We start from the raw sequence: 25864 nt of genomic DNA, 5'->3' as shown, positions 1-25864 counted from the left end.
AAATACCCATCGCACCTCCGCCACCCCCCTCTCAGCTCCCCCCCCAGCCCCGCCACCCCCGCAGCGCATGAGGCCGGGCCGGGCGCGGGCCCCGCGCTCCCACCGCCCGTCCCCGCCGCCCCGCGCCCCCCCCCCCGCAGCCCGGCCCCCCCCCCCGAGCAAGGCCCCCGGCAGCGCGACGGAGCCGGAGCGAGGGTGACCGCCCGCGGGGGACACTGTGCCGCTGGCCTCGGGGAGGCTTTTATTATTATTATTATCATTGTTATTATTGTTATTTTTATTATTGGGTTTTTAAATTTTTTAATTCTTTCGCGGGGCAGCGCTTTTTTTTTTTTTTTCCCTCCTCCTTCGGCGCGGTGGAAAACACACGTTTTAGACCAAAACCCCAAACCAGCCCATCCATCCTCTTTTGCTTTGCGCTTCGCAGCAACTTGGAGCCCGTTAATTGCACTTGGCGATGGTAGGTCCCATGACACTTTCGTTTTCTCTTCTACTTCCCCCCTCTCCCTCCCCTCCCCACCTCCAATCCCCCTCCCCGTGTGCGTGTGTTTGCGGGTGCCCCCGCGAGCAAAAGTTGCTGCCGGGGAGGGGGCGGCGGGGCGAGTTTAATACGGTGGCGGGGCGGGGGGGGCGCGGGGCGGCGGGGGCGGGCGGGGGGAGCTGCCGCCGTCTCTCCTCCCCCGGCCCACCCGCCCCGCGGTACCGGGGGGGCGGAGGCGGCGGCGGGAGCCGCCCGGCGGGGTGGTCGCGGCGCGGGGGGAGCGTCCGCAGCCCGCGGAGGGCTGGATGGAGCTGAAAATGGCCGCTAAAAAAAGGGGCGGAGAGGCCGCCAGCCGCACCGACTTGAACTTGGAAGTGACGCCCGGGAGGGTCGCGCTCAAGTCCGCGCTGCGCGGGGCCGCCCTGCCCGCACCGGGGAGGGAGGAGGGTGGGGGGAATCACCACCCTCGGTGTGAGAATAAAAACGTGTCCCCCCCCCGGCCCCGCCGTGCGCGGGGCTTCTCCCGCTTCTCCTCCTGCCAGGCCACGGGGGGAGCGCGGCGGCGCGGCCCGAGCCGCCCCGGGAGGGTGCGGGAGGATGCGGGATGCGCGCCCAAGTTTGCGCGGAGCCGCCGCATCCCGCGGGAACGGGGATGTCCCTGCGGGGGGAGTGCGGGGGGCGAACCCCAACCCCGGGAGGGGATCCGGCCGCGGGGGCCGCCAGAAGTTGAGAGTGAAAATCAGTTGTGCGGGGAGAGACGCTGCGGGGGCTTGTCCCTGCAGAGGGGGGAAAAAAAAAAAAAAAGCCAAAAAAAGCGTTTTTCATCTTTTGGGGGAGCGAGGCAGCGCTGGAGCCGCGGCCCCGCGCCGGGAGCGGCCGCGCTGCGGGTCGGGTCCCTGCAGGCAGCGGTGTCCCCCGGTGCGGGAGGGGCGCGGGGTGCAGCCCCCCCCGGCCCGGGAGGTGCCCGGGGATCCCCTTTGTGTTCCGCCCGTGGCGCTCCCCGCGCGCTCTCTAATTAGCGTCATTAGCGCCCGCGGATCGGCCGGGGCCGGGGGGTTGCGGAGCGAGAACTTGCGGTTTGGAGTTTGCCGGGCGCAGGCTCCGCTTTTTTAATCTCCTTCTCTCTTGTGCGGGGGGCGGGGGGGTTGCGGGGCTGCCCGGGGCGAAGGGGGGGCGGGGGGCTGCCCGTGGTGCTCCCCCCCCCCCCCCGCGTGATGCTGCCGGTCGTTAAATAACGCGGGGGGGGGCGGAATAAGCGTCTCCGCGGGGTGAGCGGAATGCGGCGGAGGCAACGCGGAGCTGGCGGGGCGGCCCCCCCGCACCGGGGTTGGGTGCGGGGGGTATCAACGCTACCCTTCCCCCCCCCGGTAACCCCCCCGTGCCGGGGCCGCTGCCCAGAAGTTGCACATGAATCTGCAGGTTTTTTTCTCTCCCTTCGCCGGATTGGCTCCGTTTGGTAAAAAAAAAAAATAAAAAATAAACCCCCCAAAACACCCAAAGCCGGGAGCGCTCGGCGCTGGCCGCGCCAGGGCGCGGGGGGACTCGCCACCCCCGGGGGGGGCCGTCCCTCCCCCGCCCCCCCCTGCCCCGCAGCGCCTCGGCCCTGCGAGCCAAAGGGGGTTCCTACATCTTTAAATGGGATGTAATATTTTGGGATGGGCTTTTTTCATAACGTCACTTCATTCCTCGCTCCTTTTTTTTTTTTCCTTCTTTTTTTTTTTTTTTTTTTTCATTTTCTCATTCTTTCTTTCCTCCCTCTCTCCGCTGCCCGGGTCTCGGATGGAGCCGCTTCCCCTCTAACTTCCCCGCCGCCCGTGCCTGCAGGCTGGGTGCGGACCCCCGAGCCCCTCCCTGGCGAGGATGACCCTTCTGCCTTTTTAAACCGCCCCCCCCAACCCCCCAAACAAACAACAACAACAACAAAAAAGCGCTTTATTTTTTAAGGGGGGGGAATTTCGCTTTTTATTTTTAAATTTTTTTAAAATTTTTTTTTTTTTTTTGGCGGGGGGTGGAAGTTGGAATCTTTTATTTCCTCCTCGGCCCCCCTCCCGCGGGGCCGCCCCCCCCTGCCCGGCTGCCCCCCCCGGGCCCCGCAGAGCCGCTCCGGAGGAGAGAGAGAGAAAAAACGCCCGGACTGCTCCAGCCTCCGAAATGACTCAGTAACTTTTACGCCTCGAGTCTCAGCCCTGCAATTAGGCACTTTCCCAGCACGGCTCGGGATGTATTCGTCTCCTCTCTGCCTGACCCAGGTAACCGGGACCCCCCCGCGTCCCCCCCCCAAATTTGCCTGTTTCGCCGCAACGGACTTTAACAGTTGCAATGCAAAAAAAATTAGAAAAAAATAAGAAAAAGCAAGAAAAAGCAACAACCCCCCCCCCCCATAAAATAATCATAACAGGGAAAGGCGGGCTGGGGCCGTGCAGGGCTGCTCAGAGGAGCTGCGTTTCCCTCTTGCCCACCCCCACCCCCCCATCGCCTTTTGTAGGGGTTTTTTTTGGGTGTTTCTGGTGCTTTTGGGGGTTTTTCAGCCTTCACTTTCACTTGGGGCGTGGGGGGGGTTGGAAGGTTGCGTTGTGGTTTGGGTTTTATTTTTTGTTTGCCGTGCTCAGAGGTGGGTGGTGCGGGGAAGCCGCTGGCTCTGGGGGTGCAGGGGGACACTGTGGGGTGCGGGGGGTCCTCGGTGGGTTCGGGGCGGCTCGGGCGGGACTTGGCACTGCGGGTTCGGCCTCGGCCGTGCTGCCTCTTGCGTAGCGTGAAACTTTTTCCTTCCCCCCCTCCAGCCTGGCTGCACATGGTGGGGTGCAAGGGGTGGGGGGGCCCAGGCTTTTTCTTCCAAATCCTCCGAGTTTGGGACAATTTGCACCCGTCCGTGCCGCGCCGCGCTGGCGGGCGAGAGGGCGGGAGGGGTCGTGCATGACAGGATATGGGGGGCACCCCTTCAGCCTCGGAGGCGAGGGGGCGATGCCAGTCCCCACCTGCGTGCCGGGGTGTGGAGGGGCAGCCCTGAGCCGTGGTGGGGCCGCTGGTGTCACCCCAGGCCACGCCAGCACGGTCCGGTGGCACGCGGCAGGGCGGCCGTGCCAGGGCCCACGGTGCGGGCGAGCGGGGCGTCCCGAAATCTCCCCCCAACAGCCGGTGTGGCCGCGGGGGGGAGATTCAGGGACCCCCCCGCCTTGCCCACAGCACGACCACTGCGGCTCTGCCTTTGCTCTGTGCTTATTGATCGCTGATATTTATTTAATTATTGAGCAGCTTTCCCTGGCTCGTAACCTCTTCCCTGCTGGCAGCAGCCGCTGCCCGCTCCGAGCCCGGCCTCGTGCTGCACCCCACGAGGGCTCTGCTCTGGGGGATGTGCTGCTGTGGGACCTCCCTGCCTGTGCCCAGGGTTCTCCTGCCAGACCTCATCCCTTGGGCTGGAGCTGCAGGCGGGCTCTGGCTCCACCTCAGAGGCTTGGGCTCAGCTGCCTGTGGGGGTTTGTGGGGGTCCCCTCGTGGCACCTGTGTGGTGTGGGGGGCAGTGTGGGGGTCTGGCCTTGGCTCTCCCCGGGTGCAGCGTGAGGCTGGTGGGGGCACAGGCAGGGACACGGGTGGGCAGCGCTGGGGCTGCTCAGATGACCCTGAGGATGGTGCTCCCTGTTGTGTGGTTGACTTGACAAGGGTCACACCTCAATCTGGCTTTTTTTTGTCTTTCTTTCTTTCTTTTTTTCTTTCTATTTTTTCTTTTTCTTTTTATTTCCTTTTCTATTTTTCTTTTTCTCTTTTATTTTTTCTTTTTATTTTCTTTCTTTTTTTCCTTTTTTCTTTCTGTTTTTAATTTTTTTCTTTCTTTTTTTTTCTTCTTTCTTTTTCTTTTTTATCCCTTATTCTTTTTTTCTTTTTCATTCTTTTTTTCTTTCTTTCCCTTTCCATCCCTCCACTCCCACCTTGACTCCATCCCACCACCTCCCAACCCTTCCTAGTCTCCAGCTGGTGCTGGGTTGGCAGCGCCTGTTGTTGCCAGCTCACAGTGCTGGTGTGATGTGGGAAGCTGTGTGGTTGCTGGTCTGGCCGGGACTGGCAGGAGCCCTTCTCCTCACAAACCTGTGCTGTTCCCAGCGCTTCTCCCGGCCGACGGCAGGGTTTATCCTCCATGGATCCTCTGCTCTGCTGCCTTGGCACGGGGAAGGCTCCGGTGTCCTCCCTCTTGCCCTGGCATAGCCTCAGCTCCCAGCCCGGCTCAGATAGGACCAGACCTCGTCCCCCAGTGCCAGCCCAGCCGTTCCCGTTCCCATTCCCATTCCCATCCCACCCGCGTGGCGGGCAGGCTCGCCCGGGCTCGGGAGCTGCGGATGGTGATGTGGATACATTGGAACGTGAGCGGGAGCCGCCCTGCCTTAGCCTTTGTGCATCTCCTCACCGCCACCACCGCCAGCCCCTCGAGCCCAGCATGGCCACAGGGACCCCGGCGTCCCCTTAGGCAGCCGTCCTTCCCAGCCGGAGCAGGTCCAAGCTGGAGAGCCCAGTGGCACCGAAATAGCCCTGGCCGAGGCATCGCCCGTGACACGCTCCCAGCTGCAGCCTCGGCTGAGTCTCCCGGCAGGCAAGAGGGTGGCTTTGTGCCCTCCCCGGCTCAGTGTCTCTGCTCGGACACTTCCTCTCACTTCCCCGGCTCACCTCTATCCCCCCCTCAGGGACAGGCCGGGAAGTCAAGAGGGAGCTGCCTGGATTAGCAGGGAAGCAGCACCGGAACCGCCGCCACGCACGAGGCCTCACCCTGCCCACGGGGAAGCAGGGGGGGGAGTCCGGCTGCCAGGGCTCCAAAATAACCCTGGAGCTGAGCACCTGCCAGGGACCCGCACGTGTGTCCCCAGGGAGCTGCTCCTGAGGAGCCCAAGGGATTCCCAGAGTCGTAACAGTTATCCCTGCCTCCTGGGTCTGCAACAGTGGGAGATTTGGGATGCTCTTGTGGAGGGGGAAATGTGCAAATTTTGTGACTGGTGATGCTTTTACAAACCTCTGGCTCGTGCCTGGCACCTGGCAGTGCCCACAGTGTGCCTTGAGACCCCCACCCTGGTACCCACAGGATGGGATTGAGGTGAGATGGGCACCAGCCTCCGAGGCAGATGGAATGGCAGGAGCTGTGCATCCCGCTGGGGTCTGGCCAGAGACCCTCTCCCCTCTCCCAGATCCCATGCAGGGGGTACAGAGGCTGATTTTGGGATGGCAGAGGTGATGCACCCAACCGAGAGCTGGCAGCCAGACACAGACCCCCGTGTGTGCCATATGCAGTGGCTCCCAATCCAAGGGATGTCGGGGAGCACCCAGCTAAGCTGGCCTAGCACAAACCTCAGTACCAGCAAACGGGCACAGCGTTGGGCCCGGGGGACAGAGCTGGGCTGCCAGAGGCATTGTGGCCACGTGGCGTGGTCACAGCCCCATCTCCAGGGATCCAAGGGGATCCCACCTCTCCCCAGCCACTGGGCTCCCCGCATCACCTGGCTGCCACCACTGCTGTGGGCATGTGGCTGGAGCAGGGAGCTGCCCGCTGGGTACACCTCATCGGGCATCCTTTGGCAAAACCCCTTCCCAAAAGTGCCGGGGCTTTTCAGCGCCGGTGTTCACCCCCTGCACCAGTAGCTCTGGCGAACTGGTTTCCAGCCGGGAGCTCAGATCGGCTGCCAAAGGATGGGAGCAGCAAGCCGGGCACGGCGGGGGAAGAGAGGGAAGGTTGCAACACACTTTCAATTCTCCCATCTGCTGAGTATTGTTTGGGAAAAACAATGAGGCCGTTCTTTAAACGCAACCTTCGGGAGATCCTCGCTTTCCCCGCGGCGCCCCGCCGTGCCCGCCTGCCCTGGCGAGCCCTGCCCCGCCGCTCGCTGCTTCTGCCTGATCCCGTCTTAAATCCTCACCCAGGAAAAACAGATCCTGTTTACAGTGAGGTTTACGAGGCCGGATCGGAGGGCTGGAATGGGGGGGCGGGTGGGATAAGCCCAGCTGCACGAGGGGCTGGAGGCCGCGCTCACGCTGCGCTGCTCTCCCCCGCATCACCTTGAACTTGGCTGGGGCCTCGCGCAGTAAATCAGCCACCCTTCTCTGAGGTGCCCGCCGATTCCTCCCCTTCCTGGGCAGCTCTGCCCTGCCCACGGTTCCCTCCCTGACTGTGGTTGAGGTCCCTCATGCCCGTGGTTCGCTCCATGCCGGGGCAGGGAGCGATCCCACCGCGTGCCCGGCGCTGCGGGCGCGTGCGCGCCTTTGCAGCTTTGCTGAACAAAGCCCAGCTGCCAGGGCCCAGCGTGCTGCCCGGAGCTCTTGGAGCAACTGGGAATAGCTCCCTTTGGTGCTTTTCTATTCCCCTGAGCCTGGGTGGGCTGGGGATGGGTGCTGGGAGCTGTAGCCTGATCCTGTTTTGACCCAGCAGTTTCCCCCCGTTGCAGGGGTGGCTGCGGCGTGGCCGGTGTGGCCGGGGCAGTGCCGGCGTGGCAAGGCTCGGTGGCAGAGGAGCCGTGGCGAGGGCCAGTCCAGCCGGACATGCCCTCCTTATCCAGACACAGCAAAGAGCAGGAAAGGCGGCTCTCCCAGGAGCTCTGGGCAGCCCTGGCACAGGGAGCTCGAGAGCCTGGGGCGAACTGCCACGGTGGCACCGAGGGATCCATCCTGACCCAGGGCTGTGCACAGCAGGGAGGGCCTGGATGGGGGTTTGGTCCTCACAGGGAAAGGGGGGAACGGTGTCTCCCACCTTTGGGGGTGGTGGAGGCAGGTCCCTGCAAGGCAGGGCTCTCTGGGAATGAGCACAGGGACAAGGACAACTTGCCCTGTCTGCTCACCAGCTTTCTTTGCCCAGCGCTGCCTATGCCAGCTGTCCCTTTACCTGGCCCCTGGACACTTCCCTGCAGCCCAAGGGATGGCCATTGTCTCCCCCTGCCGTGACTCCTGTTGTGCCTGCACCTGTCCTAGGGACAAGGCGAGCCCCAGGTGGCAGGGATGGGGATGGTGGCAAAGATGGGGATGGGCAGGGATGGGGAGGGGTCCCACACTGGAGGGGAAGAAGGAGAGCTGTGGGGGAGGTACAGTCCCTCCCTGTGAGCCTGGCACGTTGCCTGCCACCCCCGGCCATGCTGTGGCTCCTCTGCGCAGGGATGGCAGTGCCAGCACTGAGCACCTCCAGGGGGGCTCACTGCTTGTGGGAGGGGGGGGGACTCCTTGTCCCCCCCCAGTCCTTTCACCCAAACTGGGAGGTGTAGGCAGGGTCCTGGGGTGGCAGGGATTTGCTCCTTGGGGACCCATGGGGAGAGGATTTCTCCTGCAGCACCTTGGGGTGTGCCGGGCAGGTTGGGGCAGGGTGGTGGAGGCAATGGGAGCAGCGAGGGCATCAGTGGGTGCTGAGCCTTGCCAGAGTCATGTGGCATCACCAGTGACGTCCCCACAGCACGGCTGGGAACCAAGTCTGTGAAGGGCACAGCCTCATGGCAGCCAAACCCACGTAGGTTTTGGGTACCAAAGTGCTTTTGGATGCACCAAATCGGCACAGGCAAGAGCCTGAGCTTGGCCTCTCTCTCCCTGCCCTGGCACCGTGAGACCTCACCCTGGAGGAGGGGACGGCGTAGACCCCTGGGACGTGCCAGCTGCAGGGAGGGGATGCACAGGGTCCCCACGGGCATCCCGGGGCCTGGCTCACACACAGGCGGGTGGCTGGGCTCACCATCCGTCACGTCGGCCCTGGGCAGGCATCCCCCGCGGCCGGGCGTGCTGTGCCAGCTTGGCCAGGGCCCAACACCCTGCGCCGGCCGCCAAGGCCCGGAGCTTCCCAAGTCCTGGAGAGGAGCTGGGAAAGGATCCCGCGGCTCAGGTGCGGCAGCGCTCACGCGCCGGGGGACCTGGGGCTGGCCCCTGCCAAGGATTGATTTCTTGGTTAACTCGCCACTGCTGTAAAAGCACATTAATCCTCCTTCCCCGGCCAGCAGCCAGCGCTGAGCAGCATTTTGGGCGAAATCCCCGGGTCTGGGCTCTGGGCTGCCTGCCGTGGGCATCGCCCTCCCCGCTGCCACCACCGCTCCGGCAGCGCTGCCTGGCACGGGAACGCCAGGATCCAGCCCTTCTGCTGACCCCTCTTCCCTGGGAGCTTGTTCAAGTCTGTAGCCAGGTGGATTTTTTTTAAAACCTGGGGATTTTATCTTGTTTTTTAAGAAGGCTTTCGCTCTCCTTGCAAAGGGCCCCTGCATTCCCTTCACGGGGAAACGGTATTTGACCGGCTGTTGTCCAAAAAAAACCCCCAACATGTTTCTGATCACGAAAAACCAAGAAATATTTTTGCTTTCAAAGGAAAAAAAAAAAAAAAAAGCCCATGAGAGAGAAATGTTGATTTTCCACCCAGACATTTCCCCTTTCCCCAAACCAGCCCCGAAACGAGAGGCACCTCTGCTCCCTCCTCACCCCAGGACACCATCCTGGGGACACAGTCCCACTGGAGACAGTGTGGATGTCACCCAGGGCTCATCGGGGCGCTGGCAGCGAGGGTGGTGGCACGACCAAGTGTGTGTCCCCCCTCTGTGCTCAGACCTCGTTTTCCAGCTGTTCCCACCCTATGCAGGCACGTGGGGCCGCCGGGAGGACGGCGAGCGCCGGTGACCCGCTGGCTGTCCCCGGGGAGCCACCCATCAGCGTGCTGCAGAGCCCCCGCCGCCAGCCCGCCTCGCCCCGCCGTGACAGGCGACGAGGCCGCCTGGTCCCACGGTTGCCTGGCGGGAGCTGTGATGTGCCGGATCCTGCACCCCCTCCCGCCGTCCCCTGGCTGCTGCCCAGCGATTTGGGAAAGCGAGACGGCGCGGGCTGAAATGTGACCCCCGCCACGCTGCGCCGCAAAATCTCCTTTAGTAACCTGTGCGCCAGGACAGCGAGAGCGCGGCGTGAATACCAATGAGGGGAAAAGTGCCGAGTAAAGGGTTTTTGATGGAAATGGCATTGCATGAGAAAGGGAGCCGGGAGCGAGCGGGGCGGGAGCGCGCCCCGAGCCCGCGCCTGCCTTCCGCGGGCACAGCGGGGCGCGCGCCCGTGCGCGCCGGTGGCCCGGGGGTGGGAAGGCTGAGCGGGGCAGGGTCGTGCCACCCCGGCGAGCAGGAGGGCAGGAGGGTGGGCGCGATGGAGCGGAGGGCTCTGTGAAGCAGCGGTTGAAAGGGGCACGTGGCAGGGGGTTGCCACGGGCAGCGTGGCCGCGGGGGCCGGGGCGCTCACTCCCCGTGGCACAGCGTGGCCCTGTGGCCGCAGGGAACGGCTCCCGGTCCCCCGGCGCAGCGCGCCGCTGATCAAAGGCGCGGGCGGGGAGGGAGCGGGCCTGTGTGAGCAGCGCCCTGGCCCCGCGCCACCCCACCTTCCCGCTCCGCTCCCCCGGGAGTTTGTTAAACAAATTTCTCTAATTGCACAAGCCAAGGAGTTTGTTGGAGAAAAAAGCCGGGGAAATTCCCCTCCCCTGGGCCACCCCTTCCCCGCTCCCCCCGGGGCAGCCGGTGCGGAGCGAGCAGGTCCTCCCCGCGACCCCCGGCTCTGCGGGAGGCTGCGACCCCGGCGCCTGCGGGGAGCAGCTGCGGGGTGTCCTCAAGTCACCTCTGCCTACTCGGGGACGTCCCCTGCTCGACCTCCTCGCAGCCGGGTCACCCACATTCCCTCTCGTCCAGCCCCTGGGGTCAGACCCTGTCACCTAACGCGGTGACACCCAGCACCGCCGTCTGCCCCTCCCGGCTGGCGTTCTCCATCGCTTGGCTGAGCACCCCTGGAAACGGCCTTTGTGAGCCTCCCGTGGGCAGCCCCTGACACCGAATCCCGTCGGATTAGCGAACGTACAGGATAAAAGCCTCGGCTTGGCGGCAGCTCTGTGCCGGGTGGGGGCTGTGGCGGTGGCCCTGCCAAGAAAGGAGGATGCACGGCCGGGTCCTGCCCCGGCTCCCGCTGAGGTCATGGCTATAGATAGCCCGGGAGGGCGCAGGGCCGAGGGCAGGACCCGCACGCCCTTGCCAGCTCCACCGGCAGCCCTGTGGGCACCTACTGCCCTGACGGAGGCACTGCCAGGGCTCTGAGGGTTGCTGGGGAGGGGGTTGGCTGTGCCAGCCACTGGCCATCACCAGGTGACAATGTGGTGCTGCAGGGTGTGACCCTACACCTGCAGGGATGCTCAGCCCCAGCAAGTGGCCTAGTGCCACCACCCCCTCTCCATCCTCCGTGACGAGGGTCCCGCAGCCCCAACCGATGCGGTGACCCGGGGTGGCTTTTGCTGTTGCTTCCCATCATGTTTCCTTCTTCCACTGCTCCCAAGCGAAGGCCAGGCTGAGGCATCCCCACCCCCAGGGTGCACCCATGGGCGCAAAGCTGCTGAGTCGAGGAGTGCAGGGCCAGAGTTTGCCCCCTCCAGACACCCAGTCTGGGTGCAGCTCAGCTCCCCACAAAGCCAAGCACGTGCCCAGGGTGCCCCACCAGCCCCACGGGGCCCTGGAGCGCCGGGGTGGCTGGCGAAGGCATTGTTGATGAGGGCACTAAAAATAGAGTAGGGACTGGGATCTTAATGGGACTTTGTGGGAAACCTGGAAACATTTTCTCATCCCCGTAAATGAGTCCAGATGCATTAACGATGACTGCATCGCATCCTGAGGTACCGCCGGAGGGAACCGGGACGCGCTCGCAGCTTCCTCGCCTTGCGGTGGGGGATTGGTTGGAGAGGGGAGTCGCCAGCAGCAGCTCCGGGCTGAGCTGTGACCGCCATGTCCCATGTGGGGACAGGGACAGAGACAGGAGCTGGCTGGTTGGAGCTTGCCCGGCATCACCGTGGTGAGGACCCCAGTCCCCATCCCGGGGTCCCTGTTCCTGGTGCCCGCGGGTGCTCCCAGCTCTACATGAGGCGGGAAGCATGGAACGTGCGTGAAGCGTGGTCGTGGCATCACGGCCTGGGGAGCTCAGGGCTTTGTGGAGCTCCCCAGGGCCTGAGGTGGGAAGTGAGGAGAGATGAGGTGATGCAGGAGGGCCCCCAGATCCCAGGGCCAGTGGTGCTGTCGGCACTGCACCCCCTGGCACCCTGGTGTGCCCTGTGGTGGCATCGAGCTGGTGGCATCCGGCCTGTCAGGGGGTTTCCTTCTGCTCCACCATGGAGTTGGTGACTGAGGTATTGGCTCCCAGAGTGCCTGGCCCCACTTGGGGACCTTGGACTCCCCTGGGGGATGGCTCGGGGCCAGCCTGGGCAAGTAGCCCAGGGCGGGTGGCTGTTGGAGCCCACGTCACGAGGCAGGTTGGCACGGCCGTCTCCGCGGTATGGCAGTGTCACTTAGCGGTTACAGCAGCGGCCCAGGAGGCAAGGACAGTGTCTCCCTGTGCCTCAGTTTACAGCCAGGTGGGGGTCAGCACCCGGCACAGGAGGGGGGCACCTGCCCCCTGTCCCAACCCAGGGTGCAGAGCCGTTACATGGGGGACAAGGGGACCAGCCGCAGCCACCAGCCTCCGCGCCGGGCACCGCCAGAGCCCAGCGTTCCGAACAGAGTCCCTTTGTGCAGGTCAGCCCCCACCCACTTCTGCTGCTTGGGAGGCGTCCAAAACCCTCCCGAAATAGGACCCAGCCGGGCTCAACCTTTGAATCTCCCCAGGAAGGCTCTGCTGAGCTGCTGAAAGCGGATGAACACCCCCCTTCCCCCTGTTAAACCAGTCCCATCCTTCCGCGCCCGGGCTGCAGGACCCGGCCATGCTCGGCACTGAACCTCAGGGGACACCCTCATCTCCCTTTGCTCTCTGGGAGAGCCTGTCACCACCCTCGGTTTCCCCATCCCTAAGTGGAGGGTCCTGGCTGGTTGTTCCCAGCCCCTGGGGAGCCAGTGAGGTGCTGGAGCAGAGGCCGAGCCTTTGGCACATCCATGGCACTGCAGAGGCACTGGGGCTGTGGGGGGACCATGAACTCTTCACTCCCAGAGCCCCGGGGGCAGCCGATCCTCCTGCAAGGTCGCCGACTCCACGGCAAAAGGCCGGGGCTATTTTTAACTAGTGACTTGCTCCGGGGATGGATTTGCAGCAGGGTGAGCCCCGTGAGCCCATCACACCACTGCCCATCATGGAGTGCAGAGATACCCCCAGTGCCACCCCGCCATGGACAGCTCCGGGCACACCCAGGAGGGAGATGGGGACCTCTCTCTGCACCCCTTTAATGGTGCATGACGGGGGTGAGTTAATCCCCCTCAGAAAGGCCAGGACAGAGCAGGCAGGGCTAAAAATATGTTAGGAGGGAAATAAAACCTCCTGCGTCAGGGGCTAAAGCCAGGCTCAGAGCCCTGGGCTTGGCTGGGGGGGGCTCTGGTTGGCCCCAGCTCCCTCCGTGCTGGGGACAGTGCCCCTTCCCCAGATTGAACGTGGTGCTGTCAGCCCTGCTGCGTGTCCTCAGTTTCCCTCTGCACTCCTGGGGGTGCAAACTGCCTCCATCCCTGCCTCACACCCTGGCAGCTCCCAGGCTGGGACCCCAGGATCTGGGATGGGGTCTCAGGCGCTGCAGTCCCTGCCATGTGCTGGAAGCAGGGCTGGGGGGCACAGGCCACCCCTGGGGCCTCACACTGACGCAGGGCCGGGTGGAAGAGCTGGCAGTGCCGGGACCTGCTGGCAAAGCTTTTTTTTTTTCCAGTTCCATAAAACATTTCCCTTCCTTGGAGCCCCGGGGAGGTTTCAGCTGGAAAGCCACGTGGCTCTGGTGCTGCTGGCCACGGGATGCTTCCCAGGGTGAGAGGACATCTCCTTGGCCATGGGCTGTGTCCCCTCTGTGCTTCCCCTGTGCTTCTTCCACATCTCTTCCCAGACCCCAGGAGCCATTGTTATATCCTGCCTGGCAGGTGACAGGTCTCATTTTCCCTGTTTCTGGAAAGGCAGCGCCTCACCCTGGGGGCGGGTGGGGTCACCCTGGGGAATCAGCTGAGCCTTCGGCTCCCGAACCCCGAGGGGGACGCTCAGAGACGGCACCTGGGGAAATTGAGGTGCCTGGGGGATCCAAGTGAGTCTGCAGGAAGGCAGCAAGTGGCCCTAGACTCTCCCACCATCAGCTTTCGCTTGCCAACACCCTCTTGGCTCCTCCACCCATCGGTGCTGGCTGTGCTGCTGCTGGGTACCATCCCTGGGGAATCCATACCCCTTCCCTGCACACGGGGCACTCTGCTCCCCAGTTTGGGGTGCGTTCAGCAAACCCAGGGACCGGCAGTGCCAGTTGTTGCTGGGATGGGGGTGCACGGGGGCAGACCAGAGGCGGGGTGCTCGGCGCGGTGTCGGGGCACGTACCGTGCCGCTGGAGAAGCCCCCTCCGGCTCCATCCCACCTGGGCCACCCCCAGCCGCCGTCTGCGGGGCGGGCTGTGCTGGCTGGCGGGGGCCCAGGCGGCGCTGGCACCCGAGCCCGGGGCTGCCAAGAGAGCTGCCTTTCTTCCTGCTGTTTTCCAAAGCAACTGGCAGGTTCTCTGCCGCCGCGGCCTCCCGTGACCCGCGGCCCCGGCGCGCTCCCCGCGCCCCCGCTCGCAGCCGCAGCACCTGCGAGGGCGAGCGCCGGCACCGCTCCCGCCCCGGCACGTCGGCGCGGGCAGGTGGGCACCGGCCCGGCCCCCAGGGGCGGCAGGGACCTGCCTGCTCCAGGGTGGCTAGTGGAGGACCCAGCGGGGCGTTTTTGGGCAGCGCCAGGTGTGGGGAGCCCAGGGCTGCTCAGGGAGGGGCGCAGGGAACGCTGCAGTCCCGAGCACGTGGTGAGCACAGGGGGCTGTGTGAGTACATCCACCCCACCTGGGCTGGTCCTGAGTGGGGCTGAGCGTCAGGGCAGTAACTGAAGGGTGGGAGCCCCTCTCTGCCCCATCTCTGCTCACCCTCCCAAGAGCCCAAGGTGGGTACGGTCCAGCCCACCCACAGCCCCGAGCCATGCATGGATGTTGGCTGGAGGATGCTCTTGGCTCTGTTGGGCAAAAAAAGCCACAAAATGATCTGGGGAAAGGAGCTGTGGGGAGGTTGCGCTGTGTCCTGCCTTCACCTGCGCAGGGGTGGCAGCCAAGTGCCCTGGGCACTGGGTCTCTGTGCCCCAGCGTGGGCTGCAGGAGGGGATTTGCAAGCTGGATCAGCCAGGAGCTGGGGGGGGACGTGGCTGTGACAGCGTGTTCTGCCCCACGGGCAGCTCTGCCGTGGGACCAGGTGTGCTCAGGCAAGGCCAGCACAGCTCGTACCTGCCCTGGGAGCTTCAGCTGCCCCCGTGCCCCCTCGCTGCCCCCCCCCCCAGTGCAGTGCTGCCACTCTCCTGGGCCAGGGAAGCCGTGTTCCGATGGGAGCGGGCCAGGATTCCTGGCCCCGCCACGACGGCGAGCAGCAAAAATTATGAATAAGCTCTTGTTAATAAATACTTTATGATGAATCCAAATAGATTTCCTCCTCTGGAGCAATTATTGTAAAATGGGCTCTAATAGGGTGCAGGGCGGCCCCGGGAAGGGCTGGGTGCCTTTCAGGGCCTAAGTGCCTCCTTCCATCCCCTCTAATGAGCACTTCCCAATCATTTGCATCTGTCTCGGCAACAGGTCTCATTACCAGGTTAACTTATTACCCAGAGCCGCTTCGGAGAACAGTTATAAGCAGCTACCGGAGGCTTCACGGTCCGTGCCAAGGGCGTCCACGGGCTCCAGCGAGGGAAAAGCAAGTCCCCGCTGAGCCCCTTTCAGATTTTGGGATTTTCAGGATTACCGGAATCTCTGTAGCTGCATTCCCCCCCCCCCCCCCTTCCCCGCCGCCGCGCCAAGGCTTCCCATGGGGGCACGGCGCCCAGCACACGACTTGCCAGCCCCTGCCCGGGCTCGCCGGGCCGCGGGAAGCAGGACCTGGCAGGAGCGGCGGCCGTGGGAGCCGGCAGCGGTTCGGAGGTGTGTGGCTGCTGGCGGGGAGGCTGAGCATCCTTTCATAAAATAAGCCCTGTGTGGTCCCTGCAGGGCTGGGATGCGGAGAGGTCGTCCCGCGTCGCTCGCTGCCCGCGGTGGGGATGGCATCCCGCTCCTCCCCGCAGCCGGGGCTGTGCTGGTGGGGAGCAAAACCCACGGCCGAGGTGTCTGACCCCTCCCGTCTCCCCTCCTCCTCCTCCTCCACCCCTCGCCCCCCCCCCTCCCCTCCCGCTCTCCCCCGTGAAAACTGCTCGGGAATTTCCTGAGGAAACGTTTTTTTCATTGGAAAATTCAGGCTGTTTCACTGAGCCCGACCTGTTTGGACAAGGCGCCGGAGCGGAGGATGCTCGGAGGGTGGCCAACCCATGCTGTGGTAACCGAACCCGGTGCTGTGTCCCTGCGTGGCACAGAGCATCCCCCGCGTCTGCAGGGAGGAGAGTGCCGAGGGTGCAGAGCCCCGGTGGTGGCCGAGCCAGTGGCAGGAGCACGGGGAGAGGCAGCGCCTCGGCTGTGCCCATTCCCGCTCCCTGGCGCTGCCAAAACCTGGGCTGCGAAGGAGTTAATCCTCCATGGCATGCCCAGCTCCACACAGAGCATCCCTCCTTCCCCTCCCCGCCCCCCCACAGGACAGAGCCGGGCTTGACCCGTGCCTCAGTTTCCCCTCGCAGAACCTGGCACGGGAAGTCAGCGCTCCGGCAGCCCCTGGAAGGGGGGTGCAGGGGGGCCCGGAGCGGGGCCGGCAGCACCCGACGCAGGCGTGCTCCTGCCTGGGTTGCAGGGCTTTACAAGCCTGGGCTGGATGAGGCCCAAGCACAGGCTCTGCTGCCAGATTCCCATCCGGAAATGCCCCGGGAGCAGCCTCGTCTGGGGTATTGCAGCACGTCTCTGCTTCCCAGCCCCGCAAAGGAAAAACAGCAGGAGAAACACTTAACCAGCCCTTTGCCGGAGCTCCGGCTGCTGGATGAGGGGAACCCGGTGGGAATCGGGGACTGGGATGGACAGACAGTGCATCCCTGCCTTCCCAAGTGAAGCCAGGGTGGTGTGTCCGGCTGAGGGGCTCACTGGCTGCAGAGTGCCGGTGATGCAGGGATGGGGACGGCCCCCAAGTCCTCTAGCGTGTCCCCTTATCCCCCAGCCGCAGCCGTCCCGTGTGGCTGTCCCGGTGCCCCCCGGCCGCCCTCGCCTGCTCTGCTAAAGCGGCTTAACCGCGGCATCGCGGCGCGGGATAAGCCCGGCGGGAGGGAAAGTTGGCGAGGGGCTGATTGGCTTTGGGTGCAGCTCCCAGCCTGCCGTAATCCCGGGGAAGGCGGGGGGGAGGGGGGTGCTGCGATGGCTTCGGGGCCACCAAGGGTCACAGGGGCTTCTGCACACGGCGGGTTTTTTGGGGAGTCTCAGATGCGGGTCCAAATGAGATCTGAACATCCTCAGCACCGTGGCGAGGGGGGGCACCGAAACCAGGGCTCATCTCTGCTGTCCCAAGGCAGGGCACCAAGCACCCTTTGGCCCCTGCAGTGAGCACAAACAGCACCCAAGGGTGCTGCCTCGCCCAACCCAAATAACTTGGTTCCTGCCCTCCTTCCCTGCAGCGGTGCCTGGGGTGGCACTGCCCAGCAGGAGGGCAGGGATGGGGACAATGGCGTGGTGTCCCCTTTGCCCCGTGGCCAGCCCTGCCGCCGGCTGCCTGGGGAGGGTGGCGGGGCCAGGGGATGGCAGCAATTTGTCGGGCTCGTCTGAATAACCGGCCACCAAGGAAGATCAGCCGCCCACCGCCCCGGCCAAGTATTGTTTTTGGAACTCACTGCTGCTTTTTTCGGCTCCTGTCTTACTTTTCTTTGACCTTCTTCCCTGATTTAAGACACATGCCCAGCCCTTGCCCAGCTGCACTGAATTAGCGGCTGCTGCTGGGGAGGGAACCGGGAACCAGACCCTGTGACCGCCCCGGGAGCAGCCGGCGGGGACAGGTCCTCCGGGCAGGGACGGGTCCTCCGGGCAGGATGAGTCCCCCAGACAGAGACGGGTGCCCAGGTCAGGATGGGGCTGCTGGCAGAGTTGAGACTCCATGGGTCCAACAGGTTCTCCAGTAAGGGAACAGTCCCCTGTCCTTTTGGGGTATGGGGGGGGACACCTGTGGGGTCACAGCTCTGGGTCCAGAGAGGGGCTGGCGCTCCTCTGTATGACGGGGTCTGTGCTGAGGGGAAGGGTCTGTGCTTGGGGGGACTTTTGGGGGATTAGTGGGGCTGTGCTGGGGGCTGGTGCTGGCAGTTAAAGGCAGCTGTGCTGGGTTCAGAGGACAGTGGAGTCTGTGCTGGGGTGTCTTGCCAGGTCACAGTGAGGTCTGTGAGGGGGATGCTGGTCCAGGGTACACCCAGGGCTGTGCCACGGGACTGTGCTGGCCATTGGCAGGGTTTGTGCTGGGGGAACAGGTTTGGGGTTTCACAGGAGCAGGTTTGTGGTTAATGGGATCTGTGCTGGATTTGGGGATGAGTGGGAATTAGTGGGATCTGTATGGGGCCAATGCTGCAGGGAGCCTGCTTCGTGGAGGGGACACCCTTCCTCCCGGGCAGGGTCGCCCTGGGACACAGCTGCTTCAGCCGGGAAATGGCATCACTGCTCTGGGATTAGTGGGGTCAGCCCCCGTCCCACTGCCAGGGCTCTGTCCTCTCCCAGCTCCTGCCCGCAGCCACCTCCTGGTCCCAGAGCAACGCCTGCCCTTGGCACCCTCCCTACTGGGAGAGTGACCCAAACCTGGGCACGGCCCTGCTAACCAGGGCTGTGGCACAGCAGTGGCAGTTGTCACCAACCACCACCTGCCCAGCCCTGGCACCCTGCGGCAGACTCTGGGTGGGCTTCTTCCTCCTCGTCCTCCTCACCATCATGAGGGACCCCGAGGGTAAATCCTGCCCTCGAGGACCATCTTGGTACCGCCCTGTCCACGCACGGGGATGCTCAACCCTCTCCCTGCTGCTTTCCAAGCTGTGCTGCTTCTCCCCAGGAAGGCTCCCAACACCTTTCCATCCTGTGGGGGTGTTGTGAGCCTGCCCCCAGCCAGGAAGCACTGATTTTTTCCAAGCTGGAAAAAAAGAATAAAAATGGGATGCGGGAAGGAGGGGCCAGGGAGGGGGATGCATTTTCCTTGTTTTCTTTTTGGGGCCGGACTCATCCAGCAGCGCTCGCCAAATGGAAAAAGGCAGTCAGAGCACGCCTTGTGCGCCGGGCCGGGCGCCAGCCGCCGGTCTGGCTGCAACTGGGGCAAACTGGGGGAGTTTCCCGCTGGTCCAGAGGGAGTGGAGAGGTCCAAGGCACCCAGAGCTCGAGCGGGAGCTCCCGGCATGCTGGGGGTGTGGGGGACCCAGCGCTGGGGTGTTGCGGACTGGCAGCGCCTGACGCTGGCACAGCGGCTCCGGTGGGCACGATGTCAGGTGGGGTTTCAGGAGGGATTTCTGCGCCCAGGGGGAGCAGATCCCAGCACGTGGGGCTGGGAAGGGGCACGGGTCCAGGTGCTGCCAAGATGGCAAACCTTGTATAGGTGCCTGTCCCTCCGTGGCAGCACCAGCTCCAGTATGGCCCAACAACCCCCCACAGGCTGTTGGTGGGAGAATTGCAGGCAGTGGGATTTATGGGAGTCCCCTGGGACAGGGACAGCCCTGCTGTGTGGTGAGGGGGTCCCCATCCCTGATGGGCATGTGCCTCTGCCACAGCTTTTCCTCCTGGTTGTGCTGGAATGCAGCCCAGTGGGGATGAGCCTGACAGGTCCCCAGGGCTCCCCAGCCATGCCAGGTGGTTGGGAGAGGTCAACCAGGAGTGACCCCCTGTCCCTCTGCTCCCGCAGGATGAGTTCCACCCCTTCATCGAGGCGCTGCTCCCCCACGTCAGGGCCTTTGCCTACACGTGGTTCAACCTGCAGGCCCGCAAGCGCAAGTACTTCAAGAAGCACGAGAAGAGGATGACGAAGGATGAGGAGAGGGCGGTGAAGGACGAGCTGCTGAGCGAGAAGCCGGAGGTGAAGCAGAAATGGGCCTCGCGCCTCCTGGCCAAGCTGCGCAAGGACATCCGGCCCGAGTGCCGCGAGGACTTCGTGCTCTCCATCACGGGCAAGAAGCCCTCGTGCTGCGTCCTCTCCAACCCCGACCAGAAGGGCAAGATGCGTCGCATCGACTGCCTGCGCCAGGCCGACAAGGTGTGGCGGCTGGACCTGGTCATGGTCATCCTCTTCAAAGGGATCCCGCTGGAGAGCACCGATGGCGAGCGCCTGGTCAAGTCTGGCCAGTGCACCAACCCCATCCTCTGCGTCCAGCCCCACCACATCAGCGTCTCTGTCAAGGAGCTCGACCTCTACCTGGCGTATTTCGTCCGTGAGAGAGGTGGGTGCTCGTCTACCTGCGGGGCAGAGCCTGGCTGTGCCCTGCCACGCCTGATTCCAGCGGAGTTTTTTCCAGCTTTCCCTCCCCATCTTTCCCATCCCAGTCTCTGGCTTGGGGACACTGCTCTGGGACATGTTTCCCATTGCAGACTTTGCAGTTCTTCCCTCTCCCCAAACTGCTTTTCGGGTCGGTGCCCCCCATACGGCCTCTCTCCCCCAGACAAGACAGATCCCAGCTGCCCAGGACTGGGAGGAGGCAAAGGTCCCTGAGGATGCTCCTGGCTCTGGGCATCCCCAGCATGGAGTTTTGGAGGGTTAACCCCACATCCTGCACCTGCCTGAGGGGCTGCCTGTGCCAGAGCAGGTGGGCAGCGTGGGCAGGGAAGGGACAGTCTGTTCCTGGCACATCCCCCGAGAGCTGGAGCCGGGAGGGGTCCAGCAGTGCCCGTTTGCCGTGGGTTGCAGTCCCGACCTGTCAGTGACAGAGCAGTGATAACACTGGTGGGGACAAACCCCAGCAGCTCCTGCTGTGTCCCAGGGGGATGCTGCTCCCCAGCCCGGGGAGTCCCACAGACTTGATGGGAGAACTGGACTGGTTTCACTGCAGCAGGGAGGGTCAGATCTGCTCTCGAAGCCTTGTTGATCAAAAGGGGGAAAGTGAGGCACAGCGGGCAGGGCAGGGAGGGGGTCCTGGGTTGAGTCTCTGAGGCATCCAGTTCACATCATCTTCCTGCGTGCTGGGAGGGGAAGTTCATCAGTAAAAATATTTTTGGGGCAGGTTTGCTGTCCCAGGCTGGTGATGTGCTGGCACAGACACCCTGCCAGCAGCTGGGGTTCCCCACAGACCCCGACCCCCTCCCAACGCCCCTGGGTGTGTGAGGAGCCAGGGGAGATGCTGTGTGATCCCCGCGGGTGAGGGCAGGGCTGTTACATGGGGTGGTTCAGAGCCAGGGGGGCTGCAACGTGCGGCCCCAAGGGACAGTCACAGGGCTCGTGGCCACCCTATGCCCAGGCCAGGCTACCCAGGTCTGCAGGGACCAGGACATTGGTCTCTTTCTGGCAGCAATCCCCTGCCCATGCCCGCAGCACTGGGTGATGCCCCCCAGCCCCGTGAGCCCATTCCCATCAACACCACAGCAGGGGGAGTGTGGGGCTGGTGGCTCCTTGCCCAGCATTGGCCGGAGCACAGGGACAGACAGTGACACCACAGAGGCCACCGTGGTGCCAGCAGTCCCAGCAAAGGGGTGCCAGCACTGTGAATAATGGTGGGCACAGGCTCTGCCCTGGCTGGCCAGCAGTGGGATATACTGGGTGTCCCTGGGGAAACTGAGGCAGGATGGGCATGTGACACCCCCCTGCTCCCCAAGGGAGGGGCTTGGTGGGACCACCAGCCCCTTGTGGCTTTGGGAAAAAGCAGGGCACAGCCTCCAGCGGGGAATAGCCAGGGCCAGATCCTGCCCCAGGGTCCAGGGGGGACCCCAGGTAGATGCAGGGCGGGTGCAGGTCACATGTGCAGTTGCACATGCGTGTGCAGCCAGGCCCTGGCTGCCCAGCCATGTTCCCTGACATGTGAGCACATGTGCTGCCAGCACCACACACCTGTGCCCACGCACGGGGCTCACCTGCTCAGGGGCAAGATGGGACCCAACGGGGCCTGGTGCCATTGATTCCCAACAGGGGAACGGTGGGTGCTGTGCTTGGAATGGGGAGCCCAGGCTGCTGCCTGGGGGGCTGAGAGTGCCCTGTGCAGCTGGGCAGAATGTCATGTACTGGCCTGAGACTTGGCCATGATGGTCTGAACTGCCATGGGGTACTGGGCTTAACTGGGGTGCTGCTGGTTTGGGGGCACTCCGTATTGGGAACACCCTGCAGTGGCTCAGTGGGAGGCGTAGTGTCACACTGGGCTGGGATACTCTGGGCTGGGCTGGACTGGGAGCACCCTGACGCTGGACTGGGAGCACCCTGACGCTGGACTGGGAGCCCTGCAGTGGCCGTGCCGACAGCAGGGACCAGGACCCCCATGGCAGCCGCGATGGGGTCCCCTATTACCACCTGGTGTGCCACACTGGGGTGCTGTGCTGGCAGGTTCCCTGACCATGCCATGGCCAGCTGGTGTCCCCGGGGAGGTGGCTGCCCCTCTGCCACCCCTAGGCCCCCACCAACGACCTTGACCCCGGTGTCTGGGTCTCCAGCAGCCGCAGTCACCTGACTGTCTAATTGGGAACACAGCGGCTGTAAATACTCTCTGATAAGGCCTGGCAGCCTCTCACTTTTGCTGTTAAGGTCGCTCTGGCTCCGGTTAAGGGGGACCAGGATGGGCCAGGAGCGGTGGCATGGGACCTCCAGGGTGCTGCTGGGTGGTGGGTGCTCGGCATGGCCTGGCTCCAGTGTGCAGTGGGCACGTTCCATTAGGCTGTGCCTGGCAAGGGGGTCTCTGGCCTCACACCTTGGTGGGGAAACTGAGGGAAGGAGGGATATGGGAGCAGCCACTGCACTGGTGGGGCCCTGCATGGCATGGCCAGGGTGGGTGACAGCACTCAGGGGGTGCTGGGGATCACTGTGCTACGGCCTTGTGGGCTCACTGGCCTTCTCCCTACCCAGCAGGCTGCCTGCTCCCTTCTGCCTGCTCCTGCCTGCTCCCTCCTGCCTGCCTGCTCCTGCCTATCTGCCCATTTCTGACTGCCCATTTCTACCTGCCCCCTCCTGCGTGCTCCCTCCTGCCTGCTCCCTCTCCCGACACACTGCCTGCCCGGTCCTGCCTGCCCCCTCCTGCCTGATCCTGCCTGCTTCCTCTTGCCTGCTTCCTCCTGCCTGCTTCCTCCTGCCCGCTCCTGCCCCCTCCTGCCTCCGCTGCCCTGCCTGCCCGCTCCCCCCGGCCTCCCGCAGCATCCCCAGCCCCAAAGGGGAGGGTCTCGCCCGCACAGGGCCCCCCGGCCGGGCAGCCCGGGCTCCCCGCAGCCCCCGCGGCCCCCCGTTATCAGCCCGAGCACGTGCGCCCGCGCTCCCCCGCCCCCGCCGCCCGGTTTTGCCGGTGTCAGCACAATTTCCCAGCCGCTGCTCTGGCAACGCCGGAGAGGGGGGAGGATGGAGGAGCCCCCGGCCCTGCGCTCCCCTCCCGCCGTCTGAGGCATCCTCGGGGGTGCCGAGCGCCCGACCGGCCCACCCGGACCGATGCCAAGGGCGAGCTCTGCCCCTCGGCTCTCCCCCCCCATCCGTCTGCCGGGAAGCGCCGCTCGGATTTCCCTGCCTCTGGATGGGGAAACTGAGGCACGAGCAGTGCCGGGCTGGTGGGAGACCCCATCCCACCCTGCTGGTCCCGGGGGTCGCCGTGGGGTGCAGGGGATGCCGGCTGCCTGGGTCCACTCCCCAGAGCAGCACCGGCCCCAGCACATCTCGCACCCATCCTGCGCCCAGCGCTGCACCCCCGGCACCTCCAGGCGGGATGGGATCGGGATTGGTGCGGGATAGGAGCGGGGTTTGATGCAAGATGAGTGCTGGATGTGAGCAGAACTCGGTGCAGGGTGGATGCAGGATGGGAGCAGGGCTGGATGCAGGGTGGGAGCAGGGCTGGATGCAGGATGGGAGCAGGATGGGTGCGGGATGGGTGCGGGGCTGGGTGAGGGCTGGGCTGTGCACACCGCAGTGGGGGAGGGGACGGCGCTGCAGCCCAGAGCTGGGTGTGCAGCGGTGGGGGGGGGGGGCTGGGGGGAGCTCGGAGGTCGCTGGTGAAAGTCAAAAGCATTGCAGTAAAATGGTAATCAATCTCCCCAGCCGATGGTGCCAGGACCTTGGGAGCATTACGGAGAGATTCCTTCCAGAAGCTCCTGAAAGCAGCAGCCAGTCTGGGGGGGACAGTGCCCCTCCCCCTGCACCCTCCCCTCAGTGCTTCCCAGCTCCACGGACCCCCTCCCTGCGCCCTCACCATTGTGCCTCCACCCCTGTATCCCCATCCCTTCATCCCCATCCCTGCTGTCCTTGCATCTCCATCTTGCTACCTGGCATCCCTGGCCCCCATTCCCACCCCAGCCGTGGGCAGGAGGCAGGGCAGGGTCAGTGCCGGCCCCTCACCCTTTGGGGTGCTCTGGGGCCCCCCCAGCCACCGTGCTCAGCAGGGTAGGGGGTCGAGGCTCCTGACTGAGCTTCCACTGGCAGTGCCCGGTGGCTGAGCCCCCCCGGGCCGAGCGGGGTGGGAGCAGATGGGTGCCCAGGGCAAGCAGGCGGCTGGCCCCAAGGTGGCATCCAGCTCCTGGCAGCCCTGGCCACGCCGCCGCCAGCGTAAAGCACGCGGGGGGGGGCAGGGACCCCCACGCCATGCCAGCATCTGCGTCTCCCACCGCCTGGCAGCCCCTTATCTCCCCCCACCAGCCTCGCCGCTGGCTGCGGCGCGAGGCAGATGGCACCAATCTGCCGGGGAGCCCGTGCCAGGGCTCTCGTCCCAGGCGCGCTGTGGCCGTGCCAGGCCGGCCGTGCCAAGCGTCTGCTCAGCCCCTCCAGATGGAGGGGGCAGGCGTTTCCCCGGGCACCGCCGCCCCGCCAGCCCCCGCGCAAATATTTATCGGCAGGGTCGCGGGAAGATTGATGGGGGTTCACAATATTTGGGATCTGCCGTTCGCAGAGCTGGGCACCGGCGGGCAGGGGGGCTGGAGAGCCCCCCCCCGGCACACAAATGGGCATGGGCAAACCCCTCCCCCTGCTCCAGGTATCTCCGCTCCCAGCCGAACATCCAGGGAGACCGAGGTTGAGGGGAACGAGGTAGGCAGAGCCCAGCCGGTCCGGGAGGAGACCCCCGGGAAAGGGCACAAGGGTACGAGAGTCCGCAGGGGCTGGGTTCTGCCCCCAGAGCTGTGTGCTGCAGAGGGGGGCTGAGAGGGTCAGTGGCACCGGGGTGCCATCCCCCAGCCACCCGTCCCCGTCATTGTCACCACACGGGGTCCCTCCGTCCCTGTGCCCGGCCCCGCTGCGAGCCCGGCGCTGGCACGGCCGGGGCGGTTTCCATGTGCTCGAGCTCTCCGGATCGATGTGCCGGCGACCTTGGGGAGGTCAGGGCTTCCCCTGCTCTCCCGCAGTGCGCCGAGCCGCCGGCGTGCCGGAGCCGGCCGGCTTCCCCGCAGTGCCCGTTGCCAGCCCCGACCCCGCGTCACCACCGGAGCGAGTTGCCCCGTACTCAGTCCCGCGGTCTCGGTGCCTGCTGGGGGGAGCTGGCACGGGGTGCCACGTCCTGTGCTGCCGGGGAGGTACAAGGGGCCAGAGAGGTTCCCCGCTCCGTTAGGCACCCGATGAATAAAAGATGAGCGAGCCCCGTCTCGCGAGCACCTGCCGTCCCCCGCCCTCAGCACCCGCTGTCCCCCCGCGCTGGCAGGCGCCGTGCCCTCCCCGGGGCCGCAGTTGCCATCCTGGCCGGGTGCCCGGCTTCGTGCTGCGCTGGCAAGGGACAGCTGGGGCAGCAGATGCCCACGGTGCTCTCTCCCGCCGGCGGCCGTGGGCACGGAGGGGCGAACAGATGTCGGCAAGCCCCCGGCGTGCCCCTGCACCCCCGTGCGGGGCTGGCATTGCCAGCTGGGGCCGGGGGTCCCCTGCCACGCTGGCCCCTGTGCTGGGCTCTTGGCCAGCCCTGGGGAGGGCTTGAACCTGCCTCCCCATAGCCCTGCGTGGTGGTGAGCCTGGGGTGGTGTTGTGGGGTGTCAAGGGGGGCCATGGTGGGGGCCCGTGGGACTCTAGAAGGGGGCTGGCTGTGCTGAGGGGCTGTGCTGAGCTGTGCTGCGCTGTGGGGCTGGGGTTGGTGGGGCAGCAAGATACGGGCAGCATATTTCCCTTTCCCCATCCCTGTCCCTTTCCCTTTTTTTCCACTTTCATTTCTTCCTTCCTTTTTTCTTTCTTCCTCCTTTCCTTCCTTTCTCTCTTTTCTCTCTCCCATCCCTCTCTCCTTCCTCTCACCCCCTCACAGCAGCTGCACCCCCAAGTGCCCCCAGCCCAGGGCGTAGGGGCTGGGTGCCAGCACCCCGCAGCGGGAGGGTCCCAGGGAGGGAGGGGGGGGCTCAGCCATCCCTTTGTCTGCCCCGCTCTCCCCGTCCCTTTGCCCGCTGCCATCTGTCCCCGCTCGCCTCCGCGGGCGCCGGCAGCCCTGGATGGAGCCCAGGCC

At 64.9% G+C, this 25864-nt stretch overlaps 1 protein-coding gene across 4 annotated transcripts in view; it reads left to right on the top strand.

The window, feature by feature from the left end:
* Window positions 1–182: 182 nt before the first annotated feature.
* The window catches only part of NFIC (nuclear factor I C), a 40032-nt gene continuing 14350 nt past the window's right edge, over window positions 183–25864 (top strand). Inside the window, exons 1-2 of one of the 4 annotated variants that reach the window (XM_032712316.1) lie at window positions 183–460; window positions 19195–19726. In XM_032712316.1, coding sequence (XP_032568207.1) covers window positions 458–460; window positions 19195–19726 — 535 coding nt within the window. In that variant the 5' untranslated portion in view covers window positions 183–457. Of the gene's footprint in view, window positions 461–2215; window positions 2731–19194; window positions 19727–25864 lie in introns of those variants that run through there. The other 3 variants (XM_032712317.1, XM_032712315.1, XM_032712318.1) reach the window with 3 other exon arrangements.

This window comes from Chiroxiphia lanceolata, chromosome 27 (genome assembly GCF_009829145.1).
Source record: "Chiroxiphia lanceolata isolate bChiLan1 chromosome 27, bChiLan1.pri, whole genome shotgun sequence".
NCBI classification, from domain to species: Eukaryota; Metazoa; Chordata; class Aves; order Passeriformes; family Pipridae; genus Chiroxiphia; species Chiroxiphia lanceolata.
The sequence above is the reverse complement of the archived record's forward strand: the minus strand, read 5'-3'. Positions and strand labels throughout refer to the sequence as shown.